General features: G+C 37.5%; 1 protein-coding gene across 1 annotated transcript in view; it reads right to left on the bottom strand.

Moving 5' to 3' along the window:
* Window positions 1–11,405: 11,405 nt before the first annotated feature.
* Window positions 11,406–17,252, bottom strand: part of BRD9 (bromodomain containing 9) — a gene marked incomplete at both ends in the record, with an annotated part of 22,689 nt that continues 16,842 nt past the window's right edge. Inside the window, 5 exons of the mRNA XM_009076182.1 lie at window positions 11,406–11,498; window positions 12,252–12,419; window positions 14,057–14,159; window positions 15,918–15,956; window positions 17,135–17,246. Of these exons, the coding sequence (XP_009074430.1) occupies window positions 11,406–11,498; window positions 12,252–12,419; window positions 14,057–14,159; window positions 15,918–15,956; window positions 17,135–17,246 (515 nt within the window). The remainder of the gene's footprint in view (window positions 11,499–12,251; window positions 12,420–14,056; window positions 14,160–15,917; window positions 15,957–17,134; window positions 17,247–17,252) is intronic.

Consider the following 17,252-nt stretch of genomic DNA (forward strand, 5'->3'; position numbering starts at 1 on the left):
TGAGAGGAAACAGCCTCAAGCTGCACCAGGGGAGGTTCAGGTTGGACATCAGGAGGAATTTCTTCACAGAAAGAGTTGTTAAATATTGGAATGGACTGCCTTGGGGGGGGGTGATTGAGTCACTGTCCCTGGAGGTATTCAAGAACAATTGGGTCTGGAATGTGACACTTAGATCTAGTTGATGAGCTGCTGATCAATGAAAGGTTGGACTCAGAGGTCTTTTCCAACCTAAATGATTCTGTGACTCTGTGATCTCAGATGGAAAGATTTGCTTTCTGTGCATTATATTAACAGTCAATCTTAGAGTCATGGACTCTCCCTCCTTCGGTTGCTTATCTACATTTCAATCAATATTTATATGTTCTCCTCACTGTCTTGGCAGCAACAGGGAAGAGAAGCACTAGGCATTCTTATGAAGTTCTTTTAATACTGTCTGAATGAGGGAGGTTAGCAAAGATACAGTGTAGTAACTGTAGGAAGGTCAAAAACATACTCAATACAGATAACACTTGGGAATTTGACCTTAGTTTAACAAGTATGATACAAATATGATTAAATTTGAGTAAGTTTCAAGGCAGATGTTGATAATGATATTGCAATGGCCTAATTCTATGCATAAGACTGTGATAGATTTTTAATAAAAAAATGGTAGGAATCAACATAGATAGAAAGACTGCTTTAATCAATTTTGTTCCTTGAAGCAGCAAAATTATTTTGAGAAAAGCATTTCAAAACATTTAAGAGCAGAATACTTTCTCTCTGCTCATGAGTTTATAAATTCTAGAAAAAGGTTGCTCTAATGAAAAACAAGGAATTTTAAGTGTATAATGACAGTACATGTATGAAGCATCATCAAGTTTTCTTACCATGCTCAAGTCATCAAAAAAAAAAAAAAAACAGAAAAAAAACCCCCAACAACAAAACCTCAAAACAGAATAACCCTTCCCCTTTGTTTTGTGTTGTTTTGTTTTGTTGGGATTCTTTCAGGCACAGGTTTAGAGGTGGGAGGGGAATGACAGGCCAACCAGTGCAGAGAATCATAGAACCAGAACTTGCTTGTTTCCTTAATCTAATAATTTACACATCAGCTTTGCAGAGATAACAATGTTGATTCTGGACATATGTTTATTTCTGTGGAAGACTGGAGCAGGATCAGTCAAGTTTTTCTTAGCGTATTTTGTACTGCTGGGTCAATTGTAGCAGTAACAAGGTGAGTAAGGTGATGACTGGAAAACCTGTGACATGTTAAAACAAGTTGAGAAGGCATCAAGTGTTTTAATGATGAACTTGCTCAAAGGAAAACATACTGTGATCAAATACGTGCCCCTTCTAACAGATTTTGTATCATGTGACAAAGTGTTTGCTTTATTGGTGAGAGCTTCAGTATAACAAGTATAATCAGTATAGTTTGTCTTCCTTTTGTGCAAGTTAGACCTAACTTAATTTTGCACCATCTCCTCTGAACTGGCAAGTGCACATATTTTTCAGATTTTGTATACATACTGACTGAAAGCTAAACATCACTGTCCACCCCTTCTCAGATTTTAGGTAATCTGTGACATACCACTGAACTGCATGTATTGAAAAATCTAATGATTAGTATTAGGAACTAAATAATTGCCCATTACAATCTTCTTTCTTTCACCTCTTTGAAGCATTCTCCCTGGAATCAAACTCAAAGTGGCAAGGTCAGCATGCTTTCTTCAGAACAGGAAATAAATCTACAGTCTAAAAAGAATCTCAAGCTCCATTTTCTTCCCGAACACAGTAGAATTACTTCCTAAGACAATGATTTACTATAAAATGTTCCATAATATGGAGAGGTAGATGAACTGCCTTCCTCAAGGTTGGATATTTCTGGGTGATCTTTACAATTCTTACAAGCTGTTGTTAACTGGTGCAGAGAAGGCAGAGAAAAATGAAAGATGCATTACCATTAAATTGTTATTGCAAAAGCCCAAGAAAAAAAGTCACACAGGAAAGTTGTGCACTCTTGGTTCATAATTCACCCCCATTCTTCACAACAGTGTTCCCTCCCTGCCAGTTTATCTCACCTTCCTTCCCACTATTTTCTTGGCTATTCTGCTACAGCCATCTGAGAAATTTTCTTACTCCACAAGTTGCAATGTGACCACAATTTTCTGTAAAGGTCTGTAGTAGTTTGTTGCTTGGTTTGTCTTGTGCTAAAGAACACATGAGCTGGTTATTGCCAGAGCTCCCAGAATTACAGTTGCCAACCTCATCACTAGGGAAGTGATCATCCCCCTGTACATGGCAATGGTGAGGCCACACCTCAAGTACTGTCTTCAGTTTTGGGCCCCACACTTCAAAAAGGACATTGAGGCACTGGAGTGAGTTCAGTTCAGTGCAACAAGGCTCCTAAAAGGTCTGGAAAACAAATTGTATGAGGAATGGCTGAAGGAATTGGGTTTGTTTAGTCTTGAGAAGAGGAGACTCAGGGGTGACCTCATTGTTCTCTACAACTATCTGAAAGGGAGTTGTAGGGAGGTGGGTGATGCTCTCTTCTGCCATGACTGCAGGGAAAGGAGCAGAGGGAACAGTCATAAGCTGAGACAGGGGAGATTCAGATTAAATGTTAGGAAAACTTGTTTCACTGTTGGGGTGGAACAGATTGCCTAGGGAGGGGGTGGAGTCACCATACCTTGAAGTGTGTAAGAGGTGTCTGGATCTGACACTGGAGGATATAGTTTAAAGTTTAGGGGTTATAGCAGTGACAGGCTAATGCCTGGACTTGATGATCTTAGAGGTTTCCTCCAACCTTGATGGTTCTATGATTCTCTGCACTGGTTGGCCTGTCATTCCCCTCCCACCTCTAAACCTGTGCCTGAAAGAATCCCAACAAAACAAAACAACACAAAACAAAACACTGCAAAACTCCCCACACCTGGACATTTGTTCAGAAAAAATGATCCATGATAGGCTTAAACTAGAGGACACCTCTTGTCCTGGTTTAAAACTGAAGTGTTTTACAGCCAGAAGAGATATCACATGTGCAACGCTGAAAATAGTTGCCACACCATGTTTTTGTTTTGTTACCATGACAGCAATTACCAATATTTTGAAGAGAATGACTGCTCACTGACACAACACAAGGACAATGGGAAGGTGTGTTTTCTTCACCAGTCCAGGAAGTCTCATTGTGTGCCCAAATGCAATTATTTCCTATGGTGTTTAGGAAAAGTTATTCTTCATCAGAAACAGAACTGCAGCTAAGCTGGTTAAAAAAAAAATCTAATTCAGAAAGGAACAATGTGGAGATACAGAGGTTTTAGGATTTTGTCTCTTCAAATACCTGTTAAAATAGGCAAAAATTTAAGAAAAAAGTCTCAATGTTTGTTGTATTTAAATGCTCTGTCAGCTATAACATAGAAACCCTTTGGCAAATAGGTAAGAAATACCTGTTTTGGCTGCCTTTGCATTTTATACTTTTGTAAGTGTTAGAATGAAAACCTCTTAATACATTCTACAGCTTTGATTTATACCAACTGTATTTTGAAAATGCCATAAAACTCAGGCTTCACAACAGCTGGTAGGATTCTTCAGGTATTCCTAGCTTAGACCTATCTCCTCCCTTAAAGAGAGAGAGAAGGGAAGTCCTCTGGATGGGCAACCTGCTCTGCCATCTCTTTCAGGAACTGTTGAGAAAGAAATGCAGTGTGCTACTGGGTTTACAGGACTCTTTCTTCCTTTCCTAGATCTTTTCTGAGTTGTAAATTGTTATGGAACAATTTACAACTAGCAACATAGTTAATGCACAAATCCTCAGCTGATAATACAGAGGATGCATATGATTTTAAAAACAGGGCTGCAGGCACATCAGAGCTTCAGCAGAGCTGGGGATTACTCATCTATAGTCATCTATAAAGGCATGATATTCAGCAGCACCCTGTGTTTTTCCAGTGTATATTAATTTTGTCTTTCTTTTTCAAGAAAAGTAAAAGAAGAGACACAATTAATAGATTGTTTCCTTAAACACATTGCAAAAAAACCCTAGGCATTAGACCTACAGCCATGCTGACTACTCAACCTCTGTTTCAACAAGAATTACAGTGCTGTCATAAGAGTGCTCCATTGACACCCTACCATTCCCTAGCAACAATCTATGTTTTGTACATAAAAAAGTGGATGAAACACAGCCTATCAGTGTTTGCCTTCTCATTATGCTGTTAAACCTTTCTCCCTCTCCCATGTAAAAGGAAGAGTCTTATTTAGACATAATGTAGAACTTCAGACTGTCCTCTGTAAAGTACTGAATTGCCAAAGAACAAGCAAACCTAAGAAGGTGTCTCATGTTATCTGAGTTGACCCTTCTAAAAATAGTGTTAGTTCATAATTCTGCTACAGATTCACTGATTTTTATTCCTGAAATGATGGACTCAGCAGACCATAAGCAAGTAGAGAGCTGGGCATTCTGCTTTTCATAGGGCTGATGCTGTGGGGTCTTTCCTTGCAAAAATAGCATCCAGTTTTATCATTCAAATCCTCCATAAGCCAAAGAACTAAGTATAAATAATGTTCCACCAAGTCTTCTATTCCCATTAATAAATCCCCAGTGACAATGGCAACACACCTGGATTGTCATGTGTTACTCCTGCAAAGCAGCACTGAGTGCACTCCACTGCTAGCTGAGCTATGGAGTAGGTAGTGAAAGTGTGCACAGAGCAGAACACTTCCCAATTCACGTAAAGATGTGCTTTCTTCCTGGCACATTATTTTTTCAGTACCCAAAAGACTTGTGATTAAAAAAAAAAAGTCTGTTTTACTAGTTCAAAGACCAACATTTCTCTGTAGGAGGGTAATTTCTGTGGTTTATAGCAATTTTGGATCAGTCTAGGAAAAGTTGTTCAACTACAATGCATTGCCTCCTGACTTTCCAACAATTGTGGCTCTTCTCACCCTCCTGACCCCTGCCCCCTTTTCTTCCAGTCATCACCTAGTTAAAGGATCTTTCAAAACATAATTAACTATAATATTTACATCCACAGTTACATATACACATACCTTCCTGCAAGACAGGAGACAACATAAACCCCCCTTACCCACATAAACTGAGTTCTACAGCATTCAAGTGAGGGTTTAAACTCACCGAGTATAAATGTCATCCCTTTGGAGATGCCTCAGCCCTCACTGGTAGCAAAATTAGTGAGGTAGGTGGGTTTTTTCTCCCCTTCCCTTATTTGGACACAGATCAGCATTTATGATAAAATACATTTCAAGAAGGATGGTAGAAGGTCAGGAAAAAAATACAGGAAAAAGCAACAAGTTTTCATCCCTGTGCAGCAATAGTGTGTTTACTCCAAATCCTACAGTAGCCAGGTAGATAAAAAGCAGCAAATCAACAAATACAAAAAGGAGTGTAGCAAGGACCAACCATTGGCTCTGGAATGCAGGGGTGGAGAAATCAGGTTATTTCTGCTGGTCAGCTGTTCAGATCTCATCTACATTAATCCCTCATCATAGCTATTCATCTTCCAGAAGGCAAAAGAACTGTGTGTCTGTGCCTTTTATTTTCTTTTGTGGGGTTTTTTGTTTGTTCTAATAAAGAGCAAGGGAGGCACATTAGAAAGATTCTTTAATTATTTTTCCTAGTATTTTCATGCAAATTCTGTCTCTATACTTGTGTATCTCAAAACAGGCAGTGGAGGGAAGTTGCTTAATGCTGAACCTTTGTTTACAAATGTGTACAGTACAGTCTCAACAACCCCACTGCTTCCATTGAAGAAGGCTAAGCTAAAACAAGGTATTGATGATAGATGTCCAAAAAAAGAAAAAAGGTCACAGTTATTTAAAATATTCTTTATTTTCATTGCTGTATTTCTATCCTGTGGAAGAACAGAACTAAGCTGATTCTCTGACCATTGCTTACATCCTTAGTTCAACACAGTTCCTCATACAGCAGTTATTAGAGGAAAAAAAATATTGTAAATCAATCTTCAGTGTTTCCTTACATTTTTTTTGGTGCATTTAGAACAAATGCATTTTCTTTTATAAATTTTTTTATAGAAACTCTGGGTTGGTTTTACAAAACACCAGGGGAAATTCAACCCTATTTCAATGACAGCTCCAGAAATACTTAGATGGGAACTCATATAAAGTTTGTTGACATATGGTGCCACCTAGCTAAAAAATGTTATGCATGTCATGTATTACAGATTTAAATGTGTTGCCATAAACATATAGTCCTCTTTCAAATGAGCTAAATGTGAAATATCTACCAGATAAACACCATCCCTTTCTAGTGTTTCTGGGAGTAAATAAATAATGAAGCAATGTTAAATAAACCTACATAACTAAGTAAATCTTTTCAAATTCTCAGTGTTTAAATAGATCCATAAGGTTACAGGCCTTTACTGGTTATTTCAAAGCTTTTCAATGTATTTTAATCTGAACTTAAAACCTGCATAGACAAGAGCAAATGAGACATGGCTTAGGAATTTTTTCCCACTTCAAATAAGTAGCAAAAGGACTGACAGAATTGCTTCCTATGCATTTTTTTTAAATGAAACAGAATCATTGGGAAAATTCAACAATGTACCACTGGCACAAGGATAGGCATACACACAGCAACCACAAGGAAGAGGAGCAAGAGATTCTCTTTCAGCTTGAGAATCAGCAAAAATACACTATTACAACCAAGTGACTGAAAGAAGTCACTTCAACCACTTACTTTAAAACTTTAGCATTTTGTTTCACCAGAGGCTGCAAACTCAGAGTCCAATCTTACTATAAAATACAGGAGACTGAGATTTCTCAAAGAAAAATGAAAGCTTTTCTTGAGGCATTTAGAGAGTCCAGTCATGTGTATCAGTATATCCAGCAAACAGGTTACAAGTCAATATCTGCCATTTATGAGAAGACACCATAGCTAAAACATATTTACTTCTGGAGAGAAGCAAATGCCCTAAAAGCATTTTTTTCCTGGGGAATGTAGGCAGGCCTATTAAAAAGATTGTTCAGCACCCTTAGGACTGCAGTTAGAGATTGCTGTGCATAACTGACATTGTTTAAGGGCCAAATAGACTGAACAAATAAGCAAATTTTCCCCAGGCACAGAGTGCTTTCTGGTATGGTGATGATATAAAGAATATAAAGCCTTTTATACAACTAACTCATGGAGCCCATAGAGGCTGATTTACAGAATTTCAGAAAGTTTGAGTGCATTTTGTCCAAAATCCAAGATGAAGATATTAAGATACTGCATGTTATTTTGGTTTTCTTTACTATACACTGAATCTTAAGCAAAAGCCAAACCAAACCAGTACATTCCTCTAGAGGAATATTTTAAACATCCTACTGTGGAATTTTATTCAAGAGCTGATGCAGGCAATTCAACAGCAAGTGCTTCAATAGGGATTTCCTCACCAATTGTAACTATTTCTTAGAGTATATTACAGGAATCAATTTATATTTACTGCACATATTAAGTATGAGAAATAAGACCTGCTCCACTAGAGATCAAAACCACATTACTCTTAAAGACACTTTTAAATTAAAATTCTTTTAGGCAACTACAAACTGAAACAAGGCTGTGTGTCCACGCAAACACTTTCCAACAGTCAACGCTGCCACAGTGCATGCAGGGGGTCATACATGTTGCTTCCAAGAACCCATGGTCATTATGAATCAGAATGCAAGAGCAGCAAGGCAGCCCAAACACACTGCCACACACATTCCTAATGACTCCCAAACAGAGAAACCTGGCTGTGTGCTTCCCTCAGCATTACTGAAACTGATGGGAAAATGCGTGTGCAGCAGAGGGGTAACTTATTAACAACCAGAAACTTCCCTTAAGCATAGAACTTTTGCACTTCATCTAACATAGATTCCCTTTCCACAGCTGCAGTTTATCCTTGGAGTATCCTCAAAAGCTCAGGGAAGATTCAAGAGCATCTAGGAAAAAAATGGAATAATCTGAAAAAATCCCCAGGTTGTATTTTTACGCAGAGATGGGAGCAAAACCTTTCTCTGTAAGACTTTACTTCTTGTCAGACAGCTGTGCCTAACATTACCTTTTATTTCTCCCATCTATCTTGTGGCTGAAGGAGCAAGACAGGAAATCTCCCTGCTCTGATGCAGACACCAGCATACATGCAGAGGATGTGCTGTGCTCCCCTACATGGCCAATCCCTCTGCATAGGGATTCCTCAGCACAATCTAACAAGCAACAAAGCAATATATACCTGCAAATGAAACTGGGCAGAATGTGCAACATTTTCCCTGGAGAATCTATGCTGGAAGAGCATGGCAACCACTGCTTCCCAGGCAGGACACAGTTTTTTTGCTCCCACTGCTTCTTTTACCATTTCTTCTTGCAGGACCTGTGAGCTCACTTGCAGGACCTGTATTCTCATCCATATCTAAAAACAGTTTAGCAGTCTAAATGAACATTTAAATAATATTTCAGTGGAACCTGTCATCTTCCCCTGGACTCACCCAGGTAAAGTATGAAAAATTATGCTTGATTGAAGTTATCCTATCAAAATATTACCATATAGTATGAACTTCCCTTTAAAGAGGAATCACTAAAGATTAAATAACCTTGAAGATTAAACATTTATTAACATATTTACCAGTCAATATCCACAGTCTCAGTACAATTATTACTTAGGCCAGATTTCTCCATCTAGTCTTTCCTACCCATAACTGGAGTTCTTGCCTTCTCAATGCCCTGTTCCTATGCACTTCCCAAAATGCCTGGTGGTAGCAGAATAAACAGTCTTTATTTATTTGAAGTACTTACCTCAGGAGTTATTGCAAATCCAGAATGAATTTTAAAAGAACAAATAGAAATATGAAAATGCAATCAAAATCATCTGCTTGCAAAATGCCGTGGTCTTGGTTTCAAAGGATGCTATTCGTTAATTTCATATAGAATCATAGAGTGGCTTAGGTTGGAAAAGATCTTTAAGCTTATCAAATCCAACTGTTAAGCCAGCACTGCCAAGTCCACCACTAAACCATGTACCTAAGTGCCACATCCACACTTCTTTTAAATATCTGCAAGGATGGTGACTCAACCACGAGCAGCCAATCTAAACCTCTCCTGATGCAACTTGAGGCCATTTCCTCTTGCCCCACTGCTGGGAGAAGAGATCAGCCTCCACCTCCCTACAACCTCCTTTTTTCTTGCTGTAACATTTTTTCATAAACCAATCCTGCAATCAATCCAATCCTTTCAGATTGGCACAGGTTACTTTAGGTAACCTAAAAGTGAAGGTCTGGCATTTCTTCAGGCTGGGCATGGTGTGTGAACAGTAACCTAAATGTGAAGGTTAAACTTGAACCTCCATCACTAGACAAAATCGATGATAAAGTAGTATTTACATTTATTTTGACTCTCCAAAAAAACATTCCAGAAGTTGTTTTACAGCAAATCTCTGATCAAATTTAAAAAAATCCTTCCCTACAGAGTTACACATTTGCACTTTGGAATACATCTACTACATACTCAAAAGTAATCATAACCATCAATAATCATCTGGTAGTATCATGGCTGTGCCATCTCTTCTCCCACTCATTCAAACTGTGCCATCCCAATGTTTCTTGACCAATACAACAAATGTACCCTGTAAAATAAAAACAGCTTGCAGGCTATTGGTTAAAAATACACTCCAACATCCTGAGCTGAAACAAATAAACAACACTATTAGCCAGCAAACTTTGTGTGACCAATGTTTTTCAACTGAGGATGAACTGCAAACCCAAGACACTTAAGTCAATGAAAGCTGACATGGGTAAGGCATTTATCAAAGTATCCTAGCAAAAGCCATGTATGAATCTTAGTGTGAAGGTAAGATACAAGAATGATATACCAGCAGCACTGAGAAGTATGCTGCAGATTTTCGTTCTGAGAGAAGCATAGGTGTCAGACCCTCTGCAACAGTTCAACATTATAAAGGCTTTGCTGTCAAATTGCCTTTGTCAGGCAGTGCAGGTTTCAAGAGCTCCTGCTCCCTGATCCTCACTCTTTATTTCCAGCCTTTAGATGGGCCACTGCTCCCTTAACTGCTTGGCAAAACTGACTGCCTGGGAGGAAGCTAAGAAGAAGGTTTGAAACTGAAGTTTTTGGTACAGTTCAGGCAGAAGTTCCAAAAAATACTTGTAGCAACAGCAAGAACAAGCAACTAGTGTACAGAGGGGAAGATGCAGGCACCAGGACCATAGGTGATTGGCTATTACATGTAATTTTCTCATCATACAGAATACACACATCCCTAAGGAATGGGGCTGGGGAGGGACAGGGAAGAGGCTCCTCAGAGAGGGAGGGAAACAGTCCAAACCACAATTACCTAGTTTGAATGAACAAATCTTTGTATTTAGTCTTTATCAAGACTTTGTCATGAGTTACTGTCAGACTGCCTTGTTGGTTCCTAAAAATTCAGGGTGATTTTTTTTGTTTATTGCTACATGTGGCATAATGATTATCTTTTTGGAGCAGCACATAAAATCCGACTCGAAACTCCTTACGTCAGACTTTGTAAAGGAAGCAAATTTTCTTCTGGCAAGAACAAGGAATTTGCAAACATCAAAAGTGCTTTTCTATTTTTATTAATATTTACAAAATATTGTGAATTCATAGCATTTGTCTGCTTGCACATATCAATGGTACAAAATCCCTCAGTTACACCAGTACTGAATTATAAAAGTTTCATTTTAAAATTACTGAAGAGCACACCCTATCCAGTACTTTTTTTCCATCCACTTAAATAGACACATCATATTAAAAAATATGAGTATTACATTTTCTTTGTGTTTCAAGATAAAAGGGATCACTAAAACATCCATCTTTTTCAGATTCAGAGTAGAAGTCTTTCAATGAGCATTTTTCTGCAACTACCAAGTACTGTTACTCTCAAATTAAGTATTCTCTAGAGTGATTAAGAAGAGATTTAAAAATATGGGGAAATGTTTCAAAACAGCTTCTACAGATTATTAGCATTAGGAGATGGGAAACAAGATAGTGATCCCAATTCATGCAGTTCTTTGTTCCTCTTTGGAAATGTTCAGGTTAAGACCTGAACAGAACCTGCAGATAATTATATTGAAAACATTTAGTGACTGGAGAAATTATCACTTTTCAGTTTCTATAAAATACAAATTTTTCTAACACATTTGTTGTTTTTCAGTCAAGACTCACACAGCAGCAGACAATGACCTCCCTCAATAGACAAATTGAAAGCAGTTCTTGGTACACTGCTAACAATATGATGCACTGATTATTTTTTTTTTTGTTTGCTTGTTTAATCCAGCATATATGATAATATTATACAGGAATCCTCATAGAAAAGAGGACAAAATTGAGGTTTCTGTCATGGACAAAAACTTTTTAAAAACATAATACAATTAAAATACAAAATATATATAGTACATGTCAGATCAGTTACTAGTGGCATTTGAGGTTTCTGGAGACTGAAGAAATTCATAGGGATCGTGAACCATGTCTTGCTGTTCTCCAACACTCAGATGAGAGGGGCTTCCTGTAGAGCATAGGGAAAAAAATCAAAGACTTTAAAAGTACAGAAAAATAACGAAGAGAAATTTATATCTTTAAACAGCACAGTTAGTTCACATATTCCTTCTAGACTTCTAAAGCAAGACAGATACTTAAATCGTATGCCAACAGGAGATTCTGAAAAAGAAATCACAAGATTCTTCAGTAATGTAGATAATTTTTGAAAAAGCAGTCATTATGCTATTACTCTGAGTTGAAAAACTACAAAAAATGCAACTGAGTATCATCCAGCCAACACCTCCTACATTCTCAGAAATGGTCCCAGATTGTTGAGTGGTTTGTTACCCTATCATCCTGTCTTACCACTGAATTTTACAGTTGACAGTGAAATGCTGTTGTAGAATCTCACTTGTTACTTGCTGCATACAACTACTCTGCAGTAAAATTAACATTATAAACCCCTTAGTATTTCTGAGAGCATGAAATGCAAGTGCTTATAGAGATTTGCCAGTCAGTATCAATTTATAATTACTTCAATCACACCTAATAAAAAGCCAAGAAGTAACTACAATTAGTGTCCTTAATTCCAGAGGTCAAAAGTATGTCTTCTTAGTTGTTTTCACATTGCATATTTAAAAATAAAAACATGATCCTGTAGTCAGCACACTGTTGTACCAGCGTAGTTTCACACAAAGACTTATGTAAATTAAAATGTAAATTCAAACCAATATCAATTATAGCACAAGTACTGCAACTTCTATGACACAGCTAACTTTACCGAGATGGTGTTGGTCTCTTTCAGAGGTATTGGAGAGGGAACTCAAATTGGACGATGGCCGAGATCCCACTCTGTCAGCCTGAGCTTCATGAAGGTCCTGCAGCAGCTTAGTTGTTTCATCCAGATGTAAATGGTTATCATCATGATCAAGCTCCTTCTTCACTTTCCCTAAGACCCACCAGTTATCAAAACCCAGAATTAGCACATGAATTACCAAGTCACTAAAAAAAAAAGTCTAAAACAAACTAACACAAGTGTCATCTACTACAGAAATTATCTCAGTCTCGCATTTTCCTTTGCATTTCTAAAAAGCAACAGCTTGTGATACTGGAAGATGAAGGAAAGTGCCATGGGAAATGGCTGAAACTGAACTGACTCCCAGGAATTAAATAGCTCTAAGGGCTTAACTTGTCTTCCTCATCTGCTAAACTTCAGACATAAAACCACAGAATGGCCTGCGTTGGGAGGGACCTTAAAGATAATCTAGTCCCAACCCCCCTGACATGGGACACCCACTAGACCAGGTTACTCAGAGCCCCATCCAGTCTGACCTTGAACACTGCCAGGGATGGGGCATCCACCACTTGTCTGGTCAACCTGTGGCAGTGCCTCACAGTAAATAATGGATTTAGCTTGCAGCAAAGGAGAGGAAGTCGGTAGAATGATCACTTAGAGATCTAACTTAAAATACAGTTAAACTGGAATTTATGGAGGCAAAGAAATCCCCATCACAGAAGGGTTTAAAAACAGTATCTCCCCCAGCTACACTGATTTTGTACTAAGCCAAATAAAACTGTGAAATCGGAAAGAACTGGAAGTGTGTGCCAATGTATGCAATTCTTTCATTTGAAGACTTAAAAAAATTTCCCTCAGCCTTAAACAGAAAAACCCCTCTTTCACTTCCCTTTTTTCAATGCAATTCTTGCCAACTTTGCAAAAATTTAAGAAGTAATGCCATAAACTCTCTCCAGAAGCCAAGTAAGCTAGAAGTATGACTCTTTACAGAAAGGTCAAAGAAGAAAATATAAGCAGTTTTCAATGGAGTAAGAAATTCATAGTAAGACTGGTATGTCTAAATATTATTTACTAGATGGGTATTAATTTTTTTACTGAACTGCAATAAAGTTAAGAGTGTGACAGCATGATTAGAGCTTACAACTGCTTTTCAAACTACCCCTAGTTGAGAAATCTGTAGAAAACTTTCTTTTCTTTAAGTCTTCATTTGCCTTGGCTATGTTTTACAATAGATAGTTTGGGTTTTTTTCTGATGACATTTTTGAAAGCATTTGACCAGCTCAGCAGCCTGCAGAAATGGCAACATTACTTCCTGTAGTATTTAAAGGAGGACACCTATCAAAGGCATGATTTGAAACAACATCCTAATATTTTTACACTCCGGTCTTATGCAAAGCTAAAGTCTTTCCAACACTTTAATTTTCTTCCCAAGTTATTTCAAAAGATGTCATACGGAGCAACATCATTTCTGAGCCAAAGCTCCATGCTGATTTTTAAATTATATTACTATGAACACATAAAATACAAGCAAAACCATCAAAATTGTGAGGTACAAATACTTTGGTTTCTTCAGTGGTACAGGAAAAGTTAGCTTGGCTAGCACATGGATGTCTCAAAGGAAAAATAGAGCAATGTTTCATTCAGCCGGTACCATCCCTAGACTTTTACCTATGTCAGATGTAGACTTACTACTTTTTGAACACTTTTTAAATTTTAGCAAATCCAGCTGTTGTTCTGCCTAAATGGTACAACTACACCCTAAGTGACAGCTTGTTTATTTAATTACTTACCTAATGAACTTAACATAGAAATATCAAGAGATACATCTGAATATGGTTTCATAGAGAGAAAGTCCAAGTCAGAACTGTTACTGTCTCCAGCAGATTCTCCAACCTATTAAAACACAAGAAACAGAAAGACCACCAATAGCAACAAGCTGTCACAATAACTTTCCAACATTTAAGGCAAATGCATGAATTCATTCTCTCAAAAGTGTGCATTGCAACACTTGAGACTGGAGCATCCATAACAATCTTAACTACCCTGAAACCCACAGACAGCTCAAACATGCTTCCAGGAGTTATGAAAGGCAAGGGATGTGCACAGAGGTCTAAATATCTTTAATCTCATAATCCAGGACTGTTGAAACCAGTATTACTGAATCCTCTGAAGCTCAATCACACACTCAACTCATCCATGTTTCGTGGCAGAACCCTAGCAAGTGGAAGTATTACCAGAGTCCCTATCATGAGCCACTCCCAGACCCCCTTTCCCCTCATCTTCTCAATGTGTGAACACTGGATTTATTGAAATTTTTAGTATGTGAATAGTAAAACTACACACAGTATCAGCATGAAGTGGCCTCTCTAGTATTTTTTCTATACATCTGGATAATTAAATACTGCCTGCACTACAACTGTTGCATGTCTTTCCACACCTGTTGCAATACTGCTCATGTAATGGCACAAAGTAAGAGACCAAAGTGCAAATCACTAAGCTTCAAAACCTATTCTAACAGAAATCTCCAAGGATGTCTATTCCAGCAGAAAAACTGAGACAACACAGGCAAACTCACAAACAGGTATTACCTCTCAGAAATAGGAAAATGAAATTTAGTGCTTTCATGAATTAACCAGTCACCTTCTAGAGAAACACAAACCTTTCCACAAAACATAAGGAGTATTTATAAAACTATAAAATTTTATTAGTTCCTGTAATGCATGTAATTTTTATGTGAATTGCCATGGAATGCAGTACATATCTTCCATTGTCACAAATAATTTGCAAGATAAAACCTGTATCACCTAAAGAAAGATTTGATTAGTAGCTGTAAAGATGTAAGATATGTGTTAGTACTCTCTAATGGACATTTTCAATGCACGTGGTAAAACTGAGCAACATTAAGGTTTTTTTCTAATTTTATGACAGGCTGAACCTCAAATATTCAATAGCAGATCCAAGTATCTTTTTCAGATTCCTAAGTAATGTTTCTGCCTCTGACATTTAATTGTGCATGCTGACTTAAACTGAATATAAAACAATAAAGACACTAACTAAACCAGACTGAATGTCAGAGAATTTTCAGTACTGAAACATTATTCTAGATACTGTAATTTTAATGTTTTACCTCAGACCATGCACATCCTTGCACTGATACAAAATGAACATCTCAATACTACTTTTTTGTTTGTTTTATGTTTGGTTTTTTCTGTTGTTCCCCTCCGTTACCCTCCAGAAAATTTTACCATAATCTGTTTGGAAGCATCCAGACAGGTATTACGCAGCTTGTGTTCTTCTTTTATAAGAACTGGCAGAACCTAAAAAAAAATAATAATTTTTTAGGTCTTAGCATTTCATGGCTTTTATTTCCTAAGTATACTTAGTTTGTGCAATTTACTGGTTTACCACAATCAGATCCTAGGCCACCATAGAACCCAGCCATGTTTTGTGATGTTTGAGTAGAACCTTTATTAAAAAGACTAGATCTTCTCTAAGGGCAATCATATACACTCATGTAAACAATTTAGGACTAGCATTACTATACAGAACAGATGCACATTAAATGAAATCACTTTCTCTACGGTAAATGCCAAACCACTTTTTCCAGCTCAAAACCCCCAAACAAACAGACAGAGTACCAGCATAACTTACTTTGACCTCATCCAGTGGTTTTACTGGGATGTTTCGCCTCTGGAAAGAAAAGAATATCCACAGTTGCTTATATTCAGCATGTGAGAAAGATCATTCTTGTGCAATTTCAACTATATTCACACTTCATGCACAAACGGAGGTTAGAGACAACTATCTGCCTTTTTCAGGTATCTGTAATGCAATTACAACCTAACTGTTGCTGTTCTGAATATTTTACTATTATGCATCTTTGGGTCGCCTTACACTATTTCTTCTGCCCAGAAACTTTATATTCAAATGCAGTATCTTAGTCATTACTTCAGTAACTTCTGAACACGAATCATTTAAGGTTGTACTTTAGACATACTAATTCTTACTCAAGTGGAGCAGCATGCAATGCTCAGCACATCACTGAAACACATTTAATTGTGTAAAATTGGCATATATCCAAAGATGCACAAGTGAACAGTACTATTAAGTGTAAACAGCCATTGACCATTTGAAAGGTCTTCAGAAATTCTCATTTGGAACAACAAGCACAGCAGAACAAGGTGGCAAAAAGGGAAATGCATGTTTTGTCTTAGAGCTAAATTCAGTATGTTGTACACACACATTTCTATATGTAGAAGAGCATTCAGAACATTGGGTTTTAACTTTCTGAACTAATCCTTTAAATTCCTTCCTGTTTCATATACAATCTTTCTCCCATAGGGACTTCTAAAAAACACCCAGAAAATTCTGAAAGATCATATGTTGGTTTCATTCTATTGTCTCCTTTTCCCCAAACACTGCCCACCCTATTCTATTTCTAAGTCTGCAGATATTTAGCATAAACTCATCTCCACCATGTCAGGAAGTCAAGTACCTTCCACCTTCCCACCCTGCCTCCCTTTCTTTATTTTTCAGTCGTTCAGAATGTCAGCATTTTAAAGAGCAGACAATTATTTCAAACCAAGAGTGGCTTTCAGATTGAAGGTAACATGAAACAAGATTTTTGAATTTCTGTTTTGTCTCAGAAGTATATCTCTAAGTCATGACATTGAGTGACAAGGCTGCCCAAACACTGTAGAGTTGGTTGGTCCCTGCATTCAGTCTCTAATTTGGTTCGCAGCATGGAACAGCTAAGTTTGCACTGCTTAAGCTGACAGTGGAAAACAAAGCACCTCATAAGATATTAAAACCCAAACATGTTCATTCTTGTGATGAACTCATGACATTTCTGTGCATCAAGGACTCACCTGCTTTAGCTGATAAATAGCTTTGGAATGATCGCCACTAGTGATCTGGTCCAGAAGATCATCTACTATTTTCTTGCTGTAACTCCCAGCATCCTTCACAAATTCTTGTAAGCTAGCA

The sequence above is a fragment of the Acanthisitta chloris genome, unplaced genomic scaffold (assembly GCF_000695815.1).
Source record: "Acanthisitta chloris isolate BGI_N310 unplaced genomic scaffold, ASM69581v1 scaffold12646, whole genome shotgun sequence".
Taxonomy (NCBI): domain Eukaryota; kingdom Metazoa; phylum Chordata; class Aves; order Passeriformes; family Acanthisittidae; genus Acanthisitta; species Acanthisitta chloris.